The sequence below is a fragment of the Periplaneta americana genome, chromosome 1, assembly GCF_040183065.1.
Source record: "Periplaneta americana isolate PAMFEO1 chromosome 1, P.americana_PAMFEO1_priV1, whole genome shotgun sequence".
Classification (NCBI taxonomy): Eukaryota; Metazoa; Arthropoda; class Insecta; order Blattodea; family Blattidae; genus Periplaneta; species Periplaneta americana.
The window spans coordinates 144,243,124-144,269,156 of record NC_091117.1 but is presented as its reverse complement, the minus strand read 5'-3'; the positions used below and the strand labels follow the sequence as shown (position 1 = coordinate 144,269,156).

General features: G+C 34.3%; 1 protein-coding gene across 11 annotated transcripts in view; it reads left to right on the top strand.

Moving 5' to 3' along the window:
• Positions 1–11,390, top strand: part of gem (transcription factor CP2 like gemini) — a 506,340-nt gene extending 494,950 nt beyond the window's left edge. For all 11 annotated transcript variants that reach the window (XM_069828902.1, XM_069828883.1, XM_069828892.1 and 8 more), the window contains one exon: positions 1,309–11,390. In XM_069828902.1, coding sequence (XP_069685003.1) covers positions 1,309–1,358 — 50 coding nt within the window. In that variant the 3' untranslated portion in view covers positions 1,359–11,390. The remainder of the gene's footprint in view (positions 1–1,308) is intronic.
• Positions 11,391–26,033: the final 14,643 nt, after the last annotated feature.

Sequence of the window (26,033 nt, the reverse complement as noted above, 5' to 3'; positions counted from 1 at the left end):
TCATTTCATCTTCATTATCATTAAGAATTTGCCTAATTTTTTTTAACTCGTTTATGTTAACTTTACTGTACTACGTATTTACTTATAGACTACATATCTATTAATACTCAACAATTTTTTGTCTAACCACTTTTTTATTATATTTCCTGTTTCTTGACATGCTAATATTACATGGAACGTGTCTTCTCCCATGCTGCAAAGGGAACAGATATCCTTCTCTATGTTACCTTCCTGTTTCTCAATTTCGATATTCCTAATCTCCACCAAGCTGGGCCTACCACAAGGAAGGCGAATTCTGCAGTGCTTGGGAAAAGTGGCATTAGTCAGTTTCCACATACATTTTGTATTAATTTATTGACAAGCTATAGAACATCTGCTCGCTTGGAAACAGGGACATAAGTATTTCTCCCATTACAATAATTGAGCCGTTTCAGAGCAAAAGTGGTATAAGTCAAGAATGGGTGATGAGGGTTAAAGTAAACATTCTATAAAATACAGCGCAAAGTAGCAATTAATATTCAATTTATTTAAACTATTAGTAGTCAGTGTATAGCAAGAAGGATATATTAATTGCTACTTTGCGCTGTATTTTACAGAATTTTTACTTTAAACCTTATTACCCAATGAACGGCTCAATTTATACAGAAAAAAATCAAATCGACATAAACCAGTGTGAAGACAGTTTTTTTTCCTTCTCCTGCAAAATTAACATTTTTGACTTGTGCCACTTTTCCCGAGCACTACAGAATTAGTAATTACATATTCTTGAAAACACCACTTCTTTAAACATGTTTTCACTTATTTATTCATAAAAAATTAAATTTTAAATTTCAGTTTTTAGCTTCGTTTCAACACACAAACTGGAGATAAATTTTTATCTTTCGAAAACACTATATAACTCATTCACACATACATACATGCATAGACATACTGAACAAATTATATATGGAACCCTTTCTGTGAAACAGACAACTTCTGATTTAAAAGAGTAAACAGCATATAGAGCATAAAGCATGAGTTATAAAATACCATGCCATAGCCGACTTCATTTCATTTCCTGTGTTCATGGAGTTATTTTTAACTTAGCGGATGTTTTACATTTAAACATCGCAGTATTTTGACTTGCAAATGTAGAACGATATTAACATTTAAATTGTAGTCTAAGATGAATGATTTAACCAAACATGTTTACTCATATTCATTACGAAATCCAGTGTGTTATATTCATCAATATGGCCTCCCCCTTCCCCTTTCTTTCCCATACCCTTATGTGTTGAATTAATTACATTTTAAAAATCTGATTTTCAGATCAATCAGTGGAGAGATATAGACTGTTATTGAAACCTGCTCCACGTTGAACAAGAGACAGAGAAGAACTAAATCTCACAAAAGAATAAGCAGTCATCCATTCAGACCATGCTCACTGAATTTGTGCCATTGCTGAAGCATTATAAAATAACAGTAAAGTCTATTTTACTACGTATATTAGAGCTTGAGAAAAAGTTAATGAACGTAGTTTGAAATGTACCTACTTCGTAACATATAATTAACATACTAAGTATATGTTAAAGATAAATAATAGTTTTAGTACAATTGATTCATTGTATATTTGACAAGTAGTACTAATTTCAGTTGCTAATTAGTTTTGTTTAATCATTGCTATTGTTATTGTTTTCTTGTAGGTTACCATATGTACAAATATAAAATTGTTATAACAATAACTTTTTGCCATCGTTGCAAGACAAGTAGGTACTTCAGTGTAAATAATGATCACTGGATTGTACATGAGTAGTGGATATGATATGTTGCCCGGATAATAATGATCTCTTTGATCAGATGTTAGTTAACATTGGTGGTAATATTGTATTTGATATAAAGAAATACATGAACGTGATAACACTTGACTTCAGCAGGGATGGTACTGGTACCAAATGTTGAAATAACTGCTGACATTTGGAGCTGCAGATGAATGTTTGAATCCTACATGCATTGAGATATTCTGCAATAAGTTAGCATTCAAACTGATACATACAGTTAAATAATTATGTATTTAAGTGTTACTGTATCCATACTGGCCTCGTTAGCAAATGTATGAGAAGTACTTTAAAAAGTTTTAACTTGTAATTTCAAAGTTACCGGTACTTAGGTAATTTTATTATGTATTCAACCCCATGTGGGTAAATGTTGATAACAATGAATGCCTTACATTGAATCCAGATTACCTCATTTCTTTGGGTAATATGTTATTTTTCAAGAAGTTTAATTTCATTTTATTTATAGAGAGTCTTTTATGAACTCCTAACACCAAAACTAACGATACAATTACAATGTATAAGAACTTATTATGTTATACATCCGTCACTATACTATAAAAAAACTATTATGGTACTAACAGGATTTAATGACCAAGAATTTGTTTGTTAATATGTAGACTTTCGTTATTTCAGAATGCAGGTCTGTATACGAAGTATTGGAAGATCATATTTCAACAGTTTCAGTACCGGTAATATCGTATGATTTCTTTCCAAGGATCAGGGAGAAACATTATCGACCATGTGTTAATTATTCGTCTGTTAATTCTGATGAAATATGAAGGAAACACGGCCCAGTGTGTATATTTTTTTGCAACATATTACTAGATGAGAATGTACAAGACATGTTATACCGAATGTGGAGGAAGATTGTGCATAATAAGTCCACTGAGATTGGACTATATACCACCCACTCTGGCAGGAAGAGTTTAGTCTTGAATTGCTGACTTGCTAGCCACATGACCTCAGTGATTATACTCTGCCATAACTTTGCAAATCAGTGATTCGCTCAAGTTGTCTTATACCCTTTGGCACTGTCTTATGAGGCACAACTTCTTCCATGTCTGGTATAGTATGAAATGTATATGATGAAGAGATGTATTCGATTGACTTCACTATAGCGTTTGTACATCTAGTGATTTAATAAGGAATCAAATTATATGAAGTACAATAACTGGAGTTACTGTAATTAGTGGTTTGTTTATACATCACTTTTGTACCCATATAAATTACATTTTATTTAAATAAATTCGTGAAAGTTGCCTTACTCCTCTCAGTCTCAGTTTCTCTCTTAGTGTATGCAAAGTTGACTTCATATTATAAAGTAAATTCTTTATTCACTAAATGACTAAGTATGGAAGTAATTACACCAGCCTGTTGCTAAAATTATAACTGGTTATGAAAATACGCAGAATTATCTTGCACTTTACTTGGTGTCAAAAAGTATTAACAATTTTGATCCTTTTTACTATTTCTGTTTATGCATTTTTATATGCAGTACTGTAATGTTAAATGGGTTATATCATTACTGAAGGATTTTATATCCCACATTGTTAGGGTGACCAGATTCACATCGATAAAAAAAGAGGACACAAAGCTTCAAAAAGGAGGACATTGTTCGAAAAAAGGGGACGGAAAATATGTATACCTAGATTTAGGCTTAGGCCTATATTATACTTTAAATTACGTCAATATCTAGTTTATTACAAAACATTTACAGTACAGATTTAGGCTATGTTAATATCTCGCTATGTTAATATGTAGCTATGTTAATATCTATTTTATTACAAAATAATTATGAAAAAACTTAATAATAATGATTTTACAGTTAGCTACATGTGAAAGTCAAGGGAACTATAATTAATTATTAAAGAGGACAGAAAATATCTATTTAGATTTACATTTCTCGATTTACTAAGCTACCTGTGAGCAACGATCTTAACAAGGAGGAGGAAAGAAAGTTATGCTCGTTGGCAAAGAGTATATTCTGTCGATGTTGCTGCCATCAACAGGCAAGTTACTTGAAAAAGGCGTCAAATCAGATAATTTCAAAATATCAGGCATACAAGTTACGAAAAGGAGGACATTCCTTGATGTTTTAAAAATCCGCCCAGACCTCGGACAAAGGCCTAAAAAAGAGGATGTGTCCAGATAAAAGAGAACGTCTGGTCACCCTATACATTAAAGCATCATGGTCTAAGGAATTATGACTGTACTCACATTACGGAATGCACGCCGGTTCTAATCCTCATTGGAAAGGAATTTTCTTATGAGAGATCGGCCAGTGGATGGGACTGGTGCCCACCCAGAATCGTGATGAATTTGGGGAGCTAACAAAATCCAGTTATGGAAACTAGCTGTAACAGCTGGGAGGGGATCATTGTGCTAATCACATCATACCTTCTTTCTGGCTGGGGCATGTAGACGTGAGCAGTAGCTGGCTGGTCAGTCTTGACCCTTCATGGGCTGTCACGCCACGGATTTAATTTTTTGTAAGAGTTTTATGTCGTATAGAGAAATGTCTAAAGTCAGTGATATTACTCTGAAGTCATTGTTGACTGTCATTAGCTTTGACACTCTGATGTGAAGTATGTCGAGATTGTGGGGATTAAGGTTCACTCTTTAGACAAAAACTCGTTTGAAAATATGAGAGTTGTCTAATCGCGTTTTTCCTGTTTGTTTCTATAGGCTTCAGTATTTTTTACTGTTCCTGAATTGAGCTAGAATTGTCCCGTAGTGTAAATGGAATGTACTTCTTATAGTATTATATCCAGTTGTAAAAAGTAGTCCATATTACATATTATATTCCATTATGTAAATACATAACTTGCATTAGAGTGGAATTAAAATTAAAATTTGTCGTTTGGAAACTGTAGGCTGCTTAAGTTCTGGCTATGGAACAAAGGCTTTCCTTTGTTCTGATTCATGAGGAAAATAGAATGGACAAGGAAACTAGATCCATGTCTGATACTTATTGAGGACTTTTGGAAGGCGATAAATGTTAGTTTTCATGAAATATAATAAAACTATCTTGAAGGTGAAATTGTCGTAGCAGTGCTTTAGGTATTATGCCAGTAAGTGGAATTTATTATTAGCCATCTTCTTTTTAGCAGCATTTTAGTTGTATTATAATTCTCGTGAGATATTACAATATTTGTGTCTTTATTCTTAGCTGTTTAACCCAAAGTACAACTTGTTGTTCAGGTTTTTGTGAAAATAAAATGATAATTCAGAAGTTGAAACATGTTTTGATATAATTATAGTGCACTTACATTGTGCTTTTATATTGTTACACTGCACTTTGAAATAAATAATATAAATGGTAAGTTCGGAACATTTATACTTTTTAACTATATTTTAGATGTTACAAAAAATCACATTCAGATTGTGTCTTAATCTATATTATGAAGAAATGTCTTCAAATAAGACATAAGAATGTGTCCATTTCTTTAGTTAAGGATGTATAGGCCTAAATGTCCGCACTTTCACAATTTGGCTTTCACATAACGTCTGATCCTTCCACAATAATCTATACTTCGTTAGAATCACATTTTTCTGTTTCTTGAATTTATTTGACATCCCTAAATGAAACACCAGCACAAAAATTAGTAGGCCTATTCCTTTTTTAGAATTTTATTGTGAAATGCATTTGTTTAGAGTGTTCCATTTAAGTTGTTTGGGCATCCTTAACAAATTTCTGTGTTGAACACTTAGTCGTAACATATGCACTTAAGTTCAGTGGTGCTCAAATTGCTGTCCACATAAAAATCTTAAAACTAATCGTGGCTTCCTATTTTATGCACTATTACTTAGTACACAATTGTGTAACAAAACAGTACATTCGTATTTATCTCTTTACAGATAAAGTTTTCGTAGTGATTTGTGTCTCATCTCTGAAGAACAACTGTGTAAACAGTGATAATAATTACTGTACATAATTATTTTATGGAATTTAGTAGGAATTTCGTTGATATAATATTTCAAGATTTTAACATTTAGCTTTGTGTGTGCATTCTTCTTGAATAGCTTCATATCATAAATTATCTTTTACAAATGTGTACCAGTACGTCAATTTTTTTTTAATCCCTGTTCAATTTAAAGTTATAACCCAAAAATTTTTAGTGATAATTTTACAGTCTGGTACCGGATAAGCTTCGAATCACGTGACAGTAAGTAAATTATTAGTAATACACTTGTCTCAATTAATTATATGCCAAGTATTCTATGGTAAATTGTATATTAGTGTTGTGTTGTGTTGTGCCATGTCCTATTACTAATGAAATCTTTGAAGTTAAGTGTGAGATTAAAAATGACCATGACAGACAAGTTTGAGTACCACTGCCACAATCCTTTCTATTTTATTTAAAATTTTATACGTAACCATCCTTTTTTAACTTCCCATATATATTTGCACATCGTTTTTTTCTTAAACAATTTATTAAGTAGGTACTGTAGGCTTATTTTAAAAGAAAAATTTCACAAAGAATATCATTCATAAGAAAAATATATATATGAACTACCTCTATCCTTCCCCCAGTCTTAAGCCTGACTTTGTGTATGTTTTTCCAGGAAAGACAACTTTGACTTTTATTCTCCTTGAGATGTTCTTGTGTAAACAAATTTCAAGTCTCCGTATACAGTATGATCTATTTATTTTCATACAGTATCCATTATGTTTTAAATTAGTTATATTTACTGTTACAATCTTTCAATTTTATTTACTTTCAGCTAATTTGTAAATAAAATCACAGTTTTTTGTTCATTTCAATACCAAACAAATATTACTCAAGCTCTAAATATAATTAAAATACCGTATTTTAATAAACATAAAGTCAATCTTTAAATCTATTACTTTCATGTAGTAGATTATTAGTTTTCAATAATGTTTGATTAGCAAGTGTGCTTATGATAGTTTCACTACATTTGCTTAGTATTAAACAGCTCATAGAGAGTATATTTATACTACCTACAAATTGATTCGAGTGTGGGGATAAATTTATGAACACTGATAGATATGTTGCAGTCTTTTCTCCTCCCACTTCTCAATAACTGAGTTATGGTTACTTTTAATCATTGAGAATTGTTAGTATTCTGAGAGAACTTAATATATAATTATAAAAATTTGGAATCCTCAGTAGTAATTACACTGTTAAAAGTTGTTCATGTGAAGCTCATCAATGTATTGAGAATTTTGTACTGCTTTCATAGAATGTATACTCGTGTATTAAATCCATTTGCGATGGTGTCTGCTTAATTAGAAACCTACTTAACAAGTAGGGGTTCTTGCAGTGGGAGTTTTGCAAAGTTATCTCTAGCAAATTCTTACCATGAAAATCGATGTGACTGTAGAAATGAGAGAAAATTCAGTTCTAAATTCAACGTTCGTTTAGTTTGTATTATGTACTTAGAACCAGAGCAGAATAGGTACTTGGCCTTACACGTGAAGGGAATAGTTTCACAGAGACTATTAAAGAGTAATCTTTGATTATGTAAATGTAATCTATTATATGACTGCAGTGAGTTATTAAATAGTCTTTAATTTTATAATTTACCAAATTTGATTTTTTTTTTTTTTATCTTCGTGGTTTTTTGTACTTAAATTTGGTTCCACCGTTAAGAGTAAAAAGTAATAGAGTGAAATGATTTATATATATATATATATATATATATATATATATATATACACACATATACACATAGGGCCGCCGACAGATTTTATGGGCCCCTATGCAATACTGTACTCGGACCTCCGTTGAAAAAAAAGTAACAATTACAAGTTACCAGTTATTCTAACCATAATAATTATTTGCAAAATAAATAAAAGATAATCCCATACACAGATACGAACTTAAAAATATATACTTTTATTACGTTGAAAACTTTTAGCAAAACTTCACATTAGCACAATATATTATATTCATAAAACATTATTCTTAAACACCTGTATTTTCTAACTTGATGTCCAACATCAATAAACAACTCTCCTTGACTTCATTGATGCAAAATCATCAATTATGTTATCAAAATTTAAAGACCTAGCAAAATCGCTCTCCAGACTAAGGAGCCAGGGTTACTCAGTCGTTCTTGACACATTGTTTATCTGAATACATTTTTTATTTCCTTCATTTTGCTGAAGGATCTTTCAGGAATTGTATAGAATTGTATAGGATGTTCTAATGGTTATACAAATATTTGGAAATAAAGTATCCAGTTTTAATTCTCTCAGACTATTTAGGAGATACATAGGTTTCAGTGGGGTTGGCCCTAAATTAGAGGCATGAATTGATTTTAAATATTTCGGCTCATCACTGACTTCTTTATTAATATTTTCATAATATTTTTCACGCAGTCTAGCACCCATATTACTATCTTTCAATTTTTTCTGTCTCCCCTTGTGCTTCTTAGCTCCAGACTTATGCATGTACTTGTTCATTGTGCAGTTAAACTATAACCAGTAACACTAATGAACAGAATTCACTAGACAAACGACAACAGAAAGACGAAAGTTTCGACACGAAACATACAATGTACTGAAAAAGAAACGTATCCTGCGACTTCGGTTTGAGAAAGTCCACTAGTATATTGCGATGGGCCGGCGGGGGTTTGGTAGTTAAGAAGGACAAGCCAATAAATAATTGAACGTGTTCAGTACAAGCGATGGGAACATAGTTCAGGCAAATGCTGGGGGCCTCAATTGTCGTGTCAGTGAACGTTAATGCAGGAAACCGATATTCTATTATATAATGTCAAATATTTACATATGAAGTGGTGATTTGTATTAATTCTACTATTTTTGAGTTAATATGTAATATTTATGTAACAAATGTTCTTACAAAATTTTATAGTACTGGTATGTATCTGTGAATAATTATTCGTGATAATAAAAAGTAGTCAGACTCACTTAATCTGACGGGCCCATATGCACTCGTTCCTTTTGCCCCCCCTTCTCGGCGGCCCTGTATATATATATATATTACACTATTACACAATCTCCAGACTTTTCTTCTTTCAAAATTTCATTATAGGTTTTAAATCATGTCACAGACAAACGGCATACTGTATTCTTTGGAATTATTTTTGTTTTATGAACGGTTCACTCAGAGGCTGGAAAACTGGCTGCCTCTCATGAGCAGATTAATAATTTTTAATACTCTGCGAAAGTGTTAGACTTTATTAAATATCTTCACTAGCAATTTTATGTATATTTTCAATGTTAATTTTTACTCTAATAAGATCTACTTTTTGCTTTGCTCTTCACTAATAATGAATATGAATAATGTAGCTTTGCTAGGATGTTTTTTGTCTGTAACTGATGCTGCAAGCTTTGATGTTCTAATTGAAGCGTCTTAAAGTCAAGTTGGTATGAGAATCACTACTAATATATTTTCAAATGTTATTTTGTGCATGGAAAACAACAGTCCATTTGTTGTTTCTTATGTTGAGTTTATATTATAGTTATAGATCTCTATCATGTGTAGTTTATATTAAAAATATTTGATGTGATAGTATTGTTAGTTGTTGGCTGAGGGATACAACTAAAGTATGATAGTCAATAATTCGAAAGTTATGCTCCACATTTTTCTTTATAACAAGAATTTATGTAAGAATAAAAATGTGACCAGATGTACTTACTATGTCAGTTATGCAGTACCTAACACAACTTTCATGCTTATTATTAAAGTCAACTGTGGCACTGTACCGGTACGTAAATGCACATAATCTTTTCCTTTCTTCAGATGTCATAGAAATGACATTAATTATTGATTTTGTCAGCAAAACTCGTGACATTTGTAATTACCTATACAATGAAATGTGTTTGTCAGTCTTTTGGTGCCTTCATCTATTTTACACAAAGATCGTTATTGCTTTGTGTACATTATTGTTATTGCCTAAACTCTTTTCAGAGTAAACATTATTCGTAGACTGCCTGTGCCAGAATTTTCATAAGTGTTGTTACTGTTACAATATTCAATATATTAAAGTTGTGATTTAAAAAGTAGCATTTCTCTATACAGAACAAAAAAGGAAGAAAAAGTGGGGCAAAACTATTTGATATACATACATATACATGACTATAACGTAAAGTTTGTTAAAATCTTATTCTTTTCACGAAATTGTTGTGTTGCATAATGTCACAGAATTACAGCTACACAGTTGTTAAATGAAACTTTCATAATGGTAATGTTGTCTTGCAACATTTATTAAACGAGGTACTAATTTTTTTAATTCTATGTAAAAGCTTAATTTTTAATCTGTTGTATAAGATTGCTGATAATGTGACCGATATCCACAGTCAGATTTGAGATGCTAATTGTGATATTAACAAAATATGAAAACAACCTTTGCTTTAACCCTAGATCATAATACCCAGATTGCTCGGCCTTATAGGCTTTGACCGTAACAACTTTTGTCAGGTTTACTATGCTGCCATCTAGTTTTTACATAAGGAGTCTCATCATAACTCCCATTTGAATTACATTAGAGACTGTCCTGCTATCTCGTGTTCGTTTACAGTGGACGGGTGGCGATCCTGGCAGTTGTTCTCTTCAAAGTGCTGCCGATTTTAACACAGGGATGAGCTATCTGTTACATATATGATCTAGGCTTTAACCAACAAAATTTAATTAACGTTTCATATTGCTTCTAAATAAATTTGTAACCATAGTTCTGTGCATTATGTATAAATTTACATTAGTAGCTTACCACAAAGCGAAACTTACATTATATAAATAAATATTACACATAATTTTTGTTTATTTTATAATTGTTATGTTACAGACTGTGATGTTCTTAAAATTTTCGTTTGAAATTTGGAAAACATCAAATAACTATTCCCTTATCAGTGCAAGAAGTTAATGATTAAACTTTATTGAATTTGTATATAAAAATTAATAATTTAATCGAAATTATATGAAATATCATTTTAATTTTAAGATCATCATTCTGTAATATATAAGTTCAGAATATATGGAAAAGTATAGAATATGGTAAAACATAAGAATTATTTGGTGAAAGTGCCCACAATGATTTGCAAAAACAGATATGAATAATTTTCGAAATTATGTAAATATATGTTTAAGAGATCCGATTTTGAAATAATAATAATAGATCGTAGCTATAATTTGACGCAGATTAATTTTAGTTTTAACATCATTGATTACATTAACACAATTGCTTCAGTTCCTTTGTTATTTATGTAATAGCTTTATTCGTGCATAATTCTGAGAATATTACATACAATCTTAATGTTAATGCTAGCTAATTCTATTTGTTATACCATGATTTCATATACTTTCTCTATGTTCTAAACTAATTTTAGATGAAACACACCTAATCAGTTAAAAACTGTCAGGTGTTTCAACTTAAAGAAAGACTTTATTTGAAATATAAAGAGGTATTATTACTCAAGAGCTTTTATTTCAGCATAAAATTTCTCAGATTCCTTTTCTCTGTAACAGTTTCACACTTTTATATTTTCAAGTGGGATTTTTCTGTGGATTTTGAAGTACATATTCACATGTAATTATTGGTATTGTATCACAGGAAGTGTGTTGGAAATATATCTATTTTAATTATGCACTTTGGAAAACTTGTTTTATTCTGGAGAGGTTGAATGGAATAAAAGTAACCTATCTCCTTATTTAAGTGTTCTAGGAACGTCTGTCAGAAATTATACAGAGATATTAGACTTTTCTAAATCAGTTGTCAGCTAAAAGAATAATTGCGGTTATTTTTAATACTGGTACCTGTTGGTACTAATAAATTTAAATACCACTAGGTAGAAACTGATTCCATGCAGCCTCACATTCCTAAAATATACAATACCAGTACTCATTTCATATTGAATGAGTGAATGAATGAATTTAACTGAGGGGGGCACGGACGGCCCAGCACTGCGACCTATTGAGATCTATTGCTCTAACCCTCGATATGGAATGAGTTGCATGCCATAGATCCCCTACACACACAGCCCTAATCACTTGACTACCTTAACGACCGGTCCGTACAGCCGACAGAATTCATATACCATTCCTGCTTTAGCAAATTCCCCCAAGACCCCCCCTGTCGGTCCGAGGCGAAACTCCTCCCCCAAGTAGATCCGCCTCGGGTGCCATTGCAGAAGCCATCCAACATCGCTGAATTAGATTCCATGGAGGCCAATTGAGAGAGTCAGCAGCTTCAGGAGGCCACCGGTAGAGTGATCTGAAAAACTAGAAAAGGGATGATGAGGAAAGGATGCTGAGGGAGGAAAGGAAGTGGCGAAGATGAGTGGGGTTCCAATCGCCTGATAAAGTTACCTGATATTCATTCATAGGAGTGAGGGAGGAAAAACCCCGAAAAAACCTCACCCAGGCAACTCGTCCTGACCGGGAATCGAACCTGGGACCGCTGGGTTCGGAGTTAGACTCGCTAACTCCTCAGCCATAACGGTGGCTCGTAAGGAAATGTCTATCTGCAATAGAAAGAAAATTGTTTTCTGTAAATAGGATAAGCTGATTCAAGAGGCATGAGGCCTCATTTCACTCTAGTAGTTTTTTCACAGGGATATTTACTAACAAGACCGACATTATTCATTACACTATCTCAGTTTTCATACACACATGTACATATCTTTTCTCATGTTAACCATCTGTCCTGGGATAAGGATTTTACTGTAATAAATTACATTTTTCCTCGTAAGGAAAGATCTCGACTTGTTAGCAATTTATTAAATACTACAAAACTCTATACAATCCTGTGACCTGGGTTCGATCCCCAATGTACCCTCGATTTATAACTTGTGTTGAGCAAGCCCATGGTCCAGATACACGTTCTGGGAGCTCTGGTTCCGTTGTGGCATCCCAATAAATCTCCATCATCATCTCATTGAAGGTATAGCATAGGCTGCCCTCCTATGGCGCACTCTGGGCAATGACTCTGTCAGTAAATTGGTCTACATAACTATCTTCATATGAGTGAATGACTAAGAGTCAAGCACCCACCATTAGTATAAAAAAAAGTCTTCAGAGTGCAACTATCAGCTTTGTATTTTTGTTAATTTTTCCTGGATATAATATATGAGCCGTTCAGAGCAAAAGTGGTGTTAGTCAAAATTGGGTATTGAAGTTTAAAGTAAAAATTCTTTAAAATATAGCGCAAAGTAGCAATTAATATGTCCTCCTTGCTGTCCACTGACTACTAATAGTTTAAATAAATTGAATATTAATTGCTACTGTGCGCTGTATTTTACAGAATGTTTACTTTAACCCTCAATACCCATTTTTGACTTACACCACTTCTGCTCTGAACGGCACATATGATACTCAATGTTTTTTCAAATCAGAAATACCATGGCGCACAATAAATGGCAGCAGAACTGTACGAATATACTAAGTAATCCCGCAAAATTGCTTAAAAAGAACAGGCTTTTGTTATTAAAAAATCTGATTTTTCTGCTACCAGTTTTTGTGACTTAGAAAAATCATTAGTATAAAAATGTCAGTTGTTGACTCCTTAACAGACTATTTTGCAAGGTCATTATTAAGAAAACTGCCCTCACAGCGACTACAATATTAGTATTATATTAGAATTTTTCGGCCCATAGACATATGTATATCGCCCCCCCCCCCTCCCAGATCTACCTTTATTTATTTATCTTTGTTTTTGATAATGTTTGTATCTCACTCTCCTGGGATGTTATCTGTCATCATTCATGATTTGCAAATTAATGAAAGTACAAAAAACAAGCATTTTCCTACATCACACAGTAACAGCTACCTTATCACCAGCTATTAATTGGTAAAAATGTAGAGAGAGGGGAAATTTCTCGTTGTGACAAACTAATTTTTTTAAAGAGGTCTAGGAATTTTTAAAATTCAATGGGAAGACCTTCTTCAGCATATAAGCATCTGCAAACGTCTTTTATATATTGATAATCCCACATTGCGGCCACAAAGAATCTTCAGGAGGAAATAAATCAGTATATTACCAGCTTAATTGCTTAGCATCGAACATTCAGAATGAAGAGTCCACTGCAAGAATGATGGATGTCATTTGGAATACATTTTTCAGGAGAAGCAATTGAAAGTTTGAAATGCTTAGTGCTCAAAGCTTAACTATGATTTTCCGATCATTACTGGACAATGACTATCAGTGTTAATGCCATATAACTCTCTATGTACATTCTATACGTCTTAAGCTATGCATTGACAGTCTTGGTTCATTTTCGAAGAGAAAGTGACATCCATCATTCTTGCAGTGGACTCTTCAAATCTTCACACTAAGAACTTACGACAAGCACTTCGTGAAAATTCTTTTCATCAGTGGAACAACTACTTAAGTAAAGGAAAAGAAAGAGATAGTTTTCTATTCCCATTAGAAAAAAAGGGAACTCTTGGATTTTCAATGAAAAGGATCAGTCCAGTAGTCAATTAGTCAATGGATACAAGCTGTTATGATGAGTTATGTGATACCTGTTCGTTCTCTCCCCAGCATAACCTTCGACCCATTGCAGAAAACGCGACGAACATGAAACCCTTTCCTATGTCTTGGGTTTTTGCCATCATTGTCACAACCGAGTTCGCTCTTTGATTGCTGATTCACTGCGTCGTAATTCTAATTATGAAGTCTACGAAGAAATTGGTTGTCTTTCAACTGATTGTTTCTCACGTCGGGCGATATCATTGTACAACTAACATTGAAAGAGGCTTTTCAGAAATTATAAGGAAACATAGAGACGTTTTCCAGAAACTCTTGAAAAATCTAATTCACCCATTCTACCAACATTCTGGGATTCCTAAAGGTAAAAGAAATCTCAGAATTACACTTTAAAATCATTGAACTCGTAGCGTCAATGAATTCAAGAAGTAAAAACAAAATTCCACTTTTGCTCATTCTTTTGAGTCTTTCAGTGTAGCCATTAGCGCAGTGGTACTCACTAGAGATTAGAGGAGAGCCGAAAGTGAGAAACAGTAATTTGGCAAGAGCCACAATGCATTTCACAGTATTGAAGTTTAACAAAATGCGCGTATTTTCAATTATTAAATTATTTGGCTTATTATTATTATTATTATTATTATTATTATTATTATATTATTATTATTATTATTATTATTATTATTATTATTATTATTATTATTATTATTATTATTATTATTATTATTACTGTCACATACAGCCAGAAGGCACTCCTTAGCAATCCCCGAATCTGTAAATGACTTAATTTCTGCTAGTTGGTACGATGTTTTTTTGTCAGTTCGTTTTTATATGTACAGAAGAATATATTATTTTCTGTTCAATATTACAGACATTTTTAACATAAAGATTGAGATCGTTTTGGATACTTGTTATCAAAATTTGAATTTAGCTATAGCAATATCTATTCAGATCAAACGTTTATAATCAGTTATTGTATCAAGACATAAAAAAAAACACAATATGAAACATGAAAACAAATAGCCTACATGTCTTAGAAAATCTTCTCTGACAGTCAGACATCGGATTCTAGGGCAAATGCCTATTTTGTTTCTTTAGGAGAAAAGTAAAAATAATTATTAATATTTGTGTTTCATGGAAATTGAAAGGTATTCAAAGAGTTTTATAGTGCCCTAAAATGCCCTAAAACGGTTATTAGAGCCTAATTTGTTAATATTCGCCTAAAAATGCCTAACTCACTGTAAAGTTTCGCATTTTACTCTTACTTTTTATAATTTATACATGCATTCACTGCGAAATTTAAGGCATTTAAAAAGTGGAAAGTTTGCTTCACACCGGCCATGAAACCATTGATAAAGGAAACAAAATGTTTTGAATCTCACGACACTCGCAATAGATTTCACCGAATTTAACATGTTTGGAGGCATAAATACCGACAAAGAACCAACCTTAGTTTTGAAGCAGGCAACAATCACAACATGTGCTGCTACCGATTCAGAGATATACTATACTATAAAAATGACTGTTTTCAGTCTGAAACCGATTAGCTGTACTGCCCTTCAGAGTGTCATAAAATCACAATTTTTGGAGAAAGAGTGTTTTTGAAATATTTATGAAAAGTCGTAAAACTGCGAATTAGTAGGTTAAACCGTTACAAAATATTTAAAAGAATGGCCCTCCTAGTGTTAACACTACCAGGAAATGCAACAATAAGTGGAACTTTGTATTTTTGTCCAATTGAATCTCAATAACAACGGTTCATTCGAATGCTCGTTAACAGTTGCTCTTTCCCTCACCTTATTTGTGTTGAGAAGTTTTGAGCGGTAGGACGTTTTCCTGTGAAGTTTAACGCGATAATGCCGAAAAATATAAGAGCAAAATCTACATTGATCCGGCAATGGCTAACAGAATATTCAGAATTCACTTATGATGGAAAAATAATATTCTGCAAGATTTGTAGCAAACAGGTATGTAACAATAGTTGAAATATATAAATTCTGTTAATTTTAATGAGTAGGCCTATAATATTTATACGTTGACTGAGCTATCCTGAGGTATAATTCTTTTTAAGACCACTACACTTTAACCTTTTAAATTCCGATAGTTAAAGTATTTGCAGGTCATTAAAATTTTGATTGTTCGAACCCACTAACTTTGTGATAGAAATACGGCAATACAACAATTAGGATTTTATTTTAATTCAGTTTACTTTACATTTTTAGATTTCGCAAGAAAAGAAGTGCCACCTGAAGCAGCATGTGCAAGGAGCGGCTCATAAGGCTCAGCAGAAAAATCAACTGCAACAAACTTTACTAACACAGCCTACTTCATCCAATCTCAGCAGCAATTTCTATGCTGATTTAACCAGAGCGTTTGTTGCTGCTAACATTCCCTGGAATGCAATTGAAAATCCGGTTTTAAGACAGTTTTTACAAAAATACTGCAAACAAAATATCCCATCTGAGTCGACCCTAAGAAAAAATTACTTAGACAGAATATACAATGAAACTTTAGCTTCCATTCGGGAGGATATAGGTGATTCTTACATATGGGTCTCTGTGGATGAAACCTCAAATCCTATGAATAGGTATATAGCAAATATGGTAGTAGGAAAACTTAGTCCTGATGGACCTTCGATTCCACACCTCGTATGTGTTAAGGAACTTTCGAAAGTGAATAGCCAAGCCATTGCTTATTTTGTAAATAAAGGCCTACAGTCTTTATACTCAGGTAATATAGACGATTCTAAAGTTCTGTTGTTTTGTACTGATGCTGCCTCATACATGGTTGCTGCAGCTCCACTTCTTAAAACATTTTATCCTAACCTCACGCATGTAACCTGTCTAGCACATGGCCTTCACAGGGTTTCTGAAACAATCCGGAATGAATTTCCTCTTGTCAATTCGTTTATTTCTAACACAAAAAAATGTTTTTGTAAAGCCCCATCCAGGATTTCAATATTCAGAGAGAACTTTCCAGATATCCCACTCCCACCTCAGCCGGTTGTTACACGATGGGGAACCTGGATCCAGTCAGTGGTGTATTATTCTAAGTATTTTAAAGAAGTGGTCACAGTTATTGATAAATTACCTGAAACTGATAGTGCAGCGTGTGTGAAAGCAGTGAAAGATTGTCTGAATGACTCACGAGTGAAAAACGATATTGCTTACATAACATCAAACTTTTCTTTCATACCTGCAAGCATTGAACAATTAGAACGTGAAAAACAATCTCTTTGTAGCCAAATAGCAATAGTAAAGGAAGCTCAAGTGAACATACATTCTGCTTTGGGCGAAACTGGGAAAAAAGTTAAAAATAAGTGGGACAACGTATTAAATAAGAATGTAGGATTTTCTTTGTTGGAAAAAGTATCAAGAGTGATATCGGGGGAAAGTGTAAATGTTCCAGTAAGTATTGATGTTTCTATTGTACCTAATTTAAAATTTGCGCCTCTCACATCAGTTTCGGTTGAAAGAAGTTTTTCTGCTTTCAAAATGATTCTCAGTGACAAAAGGCAAAGGTTAACTGTGGAGAATTTAGAAAAAATTCTGGTGGTGTACTGTGCAGATAATTGTAATAAAGTCTGAGCATGGAACTGAATTTCATTAACTTAAAATGAGTAATCTTGATATCAATAATCATTATTTCATTAGTTTCAATATATTAAATTTGTGCAGCTCTGTTTATAAATATAATATAGTATTCTTTTTTAATGTTTAAACATACTTTTTTGTGCGTATTTTAGTGTATAACTAAAAATTTCAGTGAAAGAAATAAGCATGATACTTTGATGTGCCTAAAATGCCTATTTTCATTAAAATAGAGCCTAATTTTACAAATTTTGAGCTTATTTTAGGCGCCTAAAACTGCAATTTTTAGTGCCTAAAAATCCGATGTCTAGTAATGATGCAGGGCAAGCAAAGTTTTATCCAGTTTCACATTATTACAAAGATCAACAGAAAAAAATATATTAGTTTAAGAGCCGCAATAAATACCTTTCAGGCCGCGTAATGAGTACCATTGCATTAGTGTCTTGCATTACAGGCGTTATGTCCGGCTCAAGTCTGTCGAGTATGGCGAAGTTCGAAATTCGCAGATGTTCACTCTGCAGAAGGAGCCTGTCGTGTTTGTCCACCTCAAATCCTTCCGTCCGTCTTTCATCCTCTTGTGTAACCTCAGAATGGTGATGCCGCCACATAGCTGTCGTTCCACAAACATTCCGCTCGTGTGAATTGGACCTTTATTGAACATAGATAAAACTATTAATTTCTAAAGGATTATTTTGTAAACAATGGTGTAAATCTGCTCCAATTGGCTTTGGAAGGAAGATATTTTTGCATTGAAATATTTATTTTATATTTTCATATTTTGCCAAAATTAATTTCATATTTTTACAAAATTTTCTTCATATTGTGCGGGTCTCAATATTCCCACCTGAGACTACTGCGAGAATTGCATAATCAAACTGACGACTGGCGCAACTGATGGATGTTGAGACCAATCACGCCCCACATCATAAGAAAAAAATACCTGTATGAGAAAAGCTATTTCAATACACGAGAGGCTGATCACCACCTTACGATTCCAAAGTACTGGAAGAATTTTTCAAAACCTCGAAATCACGACTAACATGTCAAAACAATCGCTGTCGAATGTCAGACATTACCACGAAATGCACGGGACTAAACAAACCAAAAGACAAAGGGGAACTGAACGAGGCATGACAAGAAGTGGAGAGGAACGTCCAAACGCACCATCTTGCTTGTGCAGTTTTCGGAAAATGATGCTCTCGAGATCATGCCTCCAACACAGTGATCAGTCTTTGTTCAGTTCTAAAAATCGCTCAGTCTTACGGTCCACACGCTCCTTCTTGCAACGTTTTGCATGTGCAAGTAAAACGTCAAGTAAGTTGTTGCGTCTAGACCGGGCCTAACGTCAGTATAACCACTCCTAAAATATCTAAACGCTTAACTAATACAATCAGAAGAATAGCACGCTATCTAACATCAACACAATCACTCCTAAATCTAAACAGTTCACTAACACAGAATAACAAGCAATCTAACGTCAACACAACCACACCTAATTCTAAACTTTTCACTAACACAATCAGAAGAATAACATGCAATCTAACGCCATTTCTAAAAAAAATCTAAACATTTCACTAATATAATCAGGAGAATAATAAGCAATTTAACGTCAACACAACCACCCCTAAATCTAAACACTTCACTAACACAATCAAAACCACCGGCGTAGCTGGGTCAGCTGAGGCGTTTGCTGATCCGGAGTTAAGCTCGGGCGTGGGTTCGATTCCCGCTTGGGCTGATTACTTGGTTCAGTTTTTTTCGAGATTTTCTCCAACCCTAAGGCGAATGTCACGTAATCTATGGCGGATCCTCCGCGGCAAAACACTTGCAAAAAAAGTGAAATATGTTGCCTCTTCAGTGAATTACAAAAGTCTAGCAACTCTTTTCGCTCGTATCCTTGTGGCTAAGCCACACAGTGCTGATGTGGAGCGGCTCGTGAGCTCAGACACCTCCTTGAAGAGCACGAAACGTGCCAGAATGAGTGCTGAAACCGATAACCTTTGTTTCTTTGTTCACTATAACATGCCACCTCTGGTTGAATGGAATCCTCGGGAAGCAGTACTGTTCTGGCTCCGGAAATATGAATGACGTACCCGCGATTATCCGAAGTTGTCACAACTTCACTGGCTTATTCAGCCATGCCAAGAAACGTCAAGGAGTCAGCTCACAGGAGGATAACGCCACAAAAGCAAAGAAAAAGACATTCTAAGATACTGTTGGCCGTTACGAGTTAATATGTAAATTTTCATGAATACAAGGCTGTTGCTTTCACTTGGTATCTGTTGCCTTTTAACTTTTATTACTGCACATATTGGTTTATCAGTGCACAAATTGTGTATGACTGCACACTAAAAAAAACTACGTGTTATGAAAGCAAGTCATCAACATAAAACAAGAAATTCTTAGCAGAAAATTATCTTTTTATATCTCTGACAAGTTCATGTTCTTTGAATTTCGCTTCTATTCTACTTACAGTTTACTGAGAAATAGGTGGCCGATTTGGATGAGTTTCGTTGAAAAGTGTGCATGCCCGTTGTTGTGTAGGCTCGTCTTCAGTCACCAAATACCATCATCATCAGAATCTCAGGTGTCTCATATAAGATTTGACGTTTCTGAGCTTTTTGCCCGAAATACCCTCGTTCACACCTGTGGAGTAACGGTTAGCGCGTCTGGCCGCGAAACCAGGTGGCGCGGGTTCGATTCCCGGTCGGGACAAGTTACCTGGTTGAGGTTTTTCCGGGGTTTTCCCTCAACCCAACCCAATATAAGCAAATGCTGGGTAACTTTCGGTGCTGGACCCCTGACTCATTTCACTGGCCTTATCACCTTCATCTCATTCAGATGCTAAATAACCTAAGATGTTGATAAAGCTTCGTAAAATATTTAAAAAAATCCCTTCATTAAATTTTAATTGCAATTATACTTTACTTTTGAAACACCTTGTAGTTGAATTCCGAACTCACCCCTCGTGGCCTTCCAGTAAATAAATGAATATCGGCTCTGCCCAGTTGCTAATCTGGACTAGTGAAGGTTAGTGGTGAGTACTTTTAGCGCACGAGGAAACGTGATGTTCGTAGTTAATAACGTCAAATTTAGTTTTATTAAAGAATTCAAATCGGGAGAAAGAATTTGGAGGTGTCACATGGAAACATGTCATTAAAGAATTTGGATATTGGTAAGTACCGGTAGTTAATACTTTCTTTTTTTGATACGAAGTAGTTAAATATTTCATTTAAATCAATGTTATACTCAGTATTATTTTCTCGTTAGAAAAAAGATACCTTCGTAAATTTCTACACAATTATGAAAATTATGTGACGGCATTGCCCAAGGATATTTTCTATGCGTTTTGTACAGTTTTTTCTATGAATTTCGAATAGGCCTATTGTTATTTTCTGTGTGTTTTGTACAGCTTTCTCAATGAAGTTCGAGTAAGCCTATTGTTATATTCTTTGTGTTTTGTGTAGATCTGAATGAAGGGGAGGGGGGGAAAGCAACGGTGAATAGTTTAATGGATGAGTTGTTTGGACTTTTTCCATTGCTAATTTTAAAAATTGTAGAACAACGTTTCGAAGAGTGGATCTCTCTTCATCTTGTGTTTTGTATAGTTGTATGAAGTTGAAATAGGCCCAGTGTTATTTTCTGTGTTCTTTACAGTTTTTCGATAATGTTTCAATAGGCCCCTTATTGTTTATTTGTATTTTGTACACTGACGACGGAATAAAACTCCGTCTACCAATATTAATTATTGTTATATTATCCCAAGATTTGAGATGAAGGTTCGAAACTGAAACGTCGTTGTCATGGTCAGAGCAGAAAAACAGTCAATGTTCCGTGAGTGACCCAAATGAGTAAAACTGGGTCATAGAAGTCTTATCCAACTCTGTATTTAGGTAGTGCTGCGCCCATGAGCCGGAAAAAAATTTTCGTCCCCACCAAATAACTTACACAAATCTTATTCAACCTGTAAAAAAGAAAGTGGCATGTAACAACAATTTAACATGTGCTGATATTTAAAGCAGGTATCTACGAAGTAGGAAAACATATAAAATTTATTTTCAGGTCTATCTTTTCTTCTTTCCTCAAAATTTTGCAGCTCTGGGCCCAGGCTCATGTGGCCCATGCGTAAGTACGGACCTGGTCTTATCGTTACGCGAGAATACGAGTTAGCTTCGCATCACGGGGAAAACGAAATGAAATAGAAACGTACAAAATTGTGGTTCTCGAAAGCAAATGCAAATACGCAGAATAATGGAAACTGTGAAGGCTAGTGAAACATACGTCTGGCAACTTTTGTGTCTCAATAGGTTTACGGACTTTTTTTAAGTCAGACCATTCCAAGTGGGCAACCACCGTGATGCCGCGTGGCAGCCCTGGGTTCGTAGGAGCCGTGCCGAGCCCCTGACAGAGACAACGAGTGAGTGGGAAAGAGACGGAATACCGATCGCTGGGAGGGAGGCACGCGTGCAAGTGGTGGAATGAGCCAGTGAGGTGTATGGATGGCACATTTTATGACACAGAAAGAATTTAAGAATTACAACCGGCCTTTACAAAATAATACAACAAAATAAAAATTTCCTTTTTTTCTGTAGTTAGGAAGACAAATGACAGTATTTGATTTCATCAACTTGGCTATATCAGGAAAAATTGTTTGAGAAGAATGAATCCGTAACACTGCTTCCAACGCAACATCAAACAAACATGACCTAGTTTTACTCTTATTCAGGTTCATGACTGAGAAGCTGTGTTCACAAAGGTAGGCCTATGTAGAGCCAAACATAGCAATTAACTTGCGTGTCAATGCGTGCATACGCGGGAATTCTTTTTGTTCCAAGTTCTTATAAAACATAAAGAGGGCGCCTATAATAGGTATCTATCTTTCAAAATTTTGTGGCATTGAAGCCTTATTAGTTCTCTTTGGAATTTGACTGGAGCCTGTTCAACATTCAGGCCCTACAGAAAAGGGTGTTATAAAAATGTTCACCAAATTCCTGCACGTGGCGAGAGTTTGTTTGTGGAGAGAGACTAATTGACTCAAATAAAGTCACCAAAGAAGGACACAACTTGCTCAACATTTACAGAAAAGGGCGTCGTAAAAATGTTCACCGTGTTCCTGCACGCGGCGAGAGATTGTGTAGAGAGACTAATTGACTCAAATAACGTCACGAGGGAAAGACACATCTCTAAAGTTGAAATCGCGCACTCCTTAACAAACATTCCATCCGTAAAAGGCCGGCTACTTTTGGCGATATTTAGGACAACAATATAGCTTGCATGGACAGCTATTTCGGAACTTGGCTCACTCAATCTGCTGCGAAATAAACGGAAAAATGAATTCTTAATGACATTGTCACTATACAAAAGATACATACATAGCGTTAAACGGACAGAAAATAACAGTTTAACAAATATTTTTACAATAATTCCCATACATTGTTGACAACTGTTCAAAATAAACGTACTATAACCATTGATTTAATTATATTGCCTTTAGAGTACTTAATTATAGTCGCATCACTCTTATTTCCGGCAGCCAATCACGTCGCAAGTCGACTACATTTAAACGTGTGTCTTGTGATTCGCTGCTGATGACGTTATGCACTTCCTAAGGCTCGATAAATACTGAATATAATCGCCCGCCATTTTGGTTCTTTCATTGGCGTTCGCAGAAAGCATACGAGGACGCTATTTGCCGCACCGTTAAATATTATCATGTCGTAGCTCCTATGAGAGTCAATCAATTGTTCTGTAACTTTTAGAATTCATTTCGGAATATATATTATATGTCTTTCTCGTGAATTAGATTTTATCGTACCTGGTTAACATGTTTCGGCCTGTTATTGATCTTCTTCAGAACTCTGAAGAAGGGCAATAATAGGTCGAAACATGTTAACCAGGTACAGTAAAATCTAACACGAGAAAGACATATTCACATGTAATACATATTCCGAAGTGATAGTGTTAAAAGTTGTGTAATCAAGATGTATAAATAATTAATGTCTAAGGAAAACATAGAAAAAATTCTAAATTAAAGAAATTATTAACTTTGAAGTGAGCCGTCCAAAATAGACATTGACATGATAAGCGACAAACTTTTTTATTTTTCACTCTAGATAGGGGGTCAAAGCGAGAGAAATGTTTAGAAAGAATGGAAATTACTTTTAAAAGTGGCTGCTATTCAAAATCTTTACTGGTTTGCGAGTTACGGTAAGTTAAATTTTTTTTTTTTTTTTCCCCCCCCCCCCTCCTTGGCGGACTTTTGTGTGCAGAGTGACAACTTTTGTCTATTAGAACTGCGGATTCTCATAGAAATCATCACTCTGATTTCAAATTTGTTTTCAAAATATTTTCATTGCTTAAGGTTTTCGAGTTAACCGTGAGTTTTGAAATGTAATTAAAATATTGGACTCTTACTTTGAGAGAAGAACAGAGATTAAGGGTGTTTGAGAATAAGGTTCTTAGGAAAATATTTGGGGATAAGAGGGATGAAGTTACAGGAGAATGGAGAAAGTTACACAATGTAGAACTTCACGCATTGTATTCTTCACCTGACATAATTAGGAACATTAAATCCAGACGTTTGAGATGGGCAGAGCATGTAGCACGTATGGGAATCCAGAAATGCATATAGAGTGTTAGTTGGGAGGCCGGAGGAAAAAAGACCTTTTGGGAGGCCGAGACGTAGATGGGAGGATAATATTAAAATGGATTTGAGGAAGATGGGATATGATGATGGAGACTGGATTGGTCTTGCACAGGATAGGGACCAATGGCGGGCTTATGTGAGAGCGGCAATGAACCTTCGGGTTCCTTAAAAGCCATTTGTAAGTAAGTAAGTAATTAAAATATATCTAGTACATAAATATCTAGGCTGATTAAACACTAGCATGATATACTTTGAAAGTGAGAAAAATAAAAAGAATTTCTGAGGTGACATTAAAATTACTGGCGATATTAAAGAGGAAAGATGTGAGGAATATGCTATTCGATGTATTTAGGCTACTCAAAATATTTACATACAGAAAGTAATAGTTCAAAAGTTAATAGACTAAAACACAATTAGGTTCCAAGGCAGTGTTAGTAGTCTTACAACAAATTGTAAAAGAACTTAGTTTCGAGTGGAAGAAAATTAATCTACCTAATAGAAGAGTAGGCATGGAACACATTGACAGCAGTATTAGAGACGAATCTTGTGACAATAGTCAGCTCGTATAAGAGGAAGGTGATTATAAAAATTGACTACTACAATCTATGTTAATTATATATCGTTGCTAGGATACAACATCGTTCTAAAACTAACATGAAAGAAGAGCTCCAAATTCCTCTTTAGATCTACCAGACAAATGGAATTTAAAAGTGAGCTGACTGAAGTTAATACATACGAGTATGTTCTACTGTTGTGCAGCACTAGACCTGTAAGTAGGTGATTCTGGTGTCTGAATGTGTGAATAAAATTACTGAATGTCATGTTTTTAACTACACTGGAATAATGTTTTTTTTTTATTCTTTCTCGTTCCTAAGAAATGACTACTTAATTTATTAAACTAAGATTGTGTTTTCTTTAGAAAGGTCTTCTTCTTCTTCTTCTGCTTCTTCTCCTCCTCCTCCTCCTCCTCGTTATACTAAGCCTACAGACTGTTCCATCCAGAAATTAGTAGTCTCTCCATCTCTTTTTCGGTCTTCCAGGATATCTATGTCCCTCCACAGGTAAACTGTCCCTTACTACGTATACAATTGAATCAGTCGGAGCTAAAAGGAACTAAGTTACTTTTCACAACATTTCAGAAGAAGCAAAAAACATTCCACTAATAACACAAATATTATATTTTTATGTTATAGAAGACAAAAGAATATTTAAAAGTCTTAGTTCCTTCTTCCACCATTCGATGCGCATGACATCCGTTGTTCAAATTGTTGCATAACCCAAAACTGAATATTTTGACTTAGTTCCTTTTAGCTCCGACCGATTCAATTCTATCCAATGCCATGCGGAATACATGTTGGTTCCATTCAGTTCTTCGTCTATCCACTCAGTAACTTATTGCTTGGGTATTTGAGTCGGTCAGAGTCATAACTCACATGCTCCAAAAAATGAAAAATTGAGATACCATTATATTCCCATGCGGTTATTTGCATAGAACACGATTCAGATTCACATGTGAAAAATTAACCTCTGAATCGTGTTCTACGCAGATAACCGCATGGGAACATAACGGTA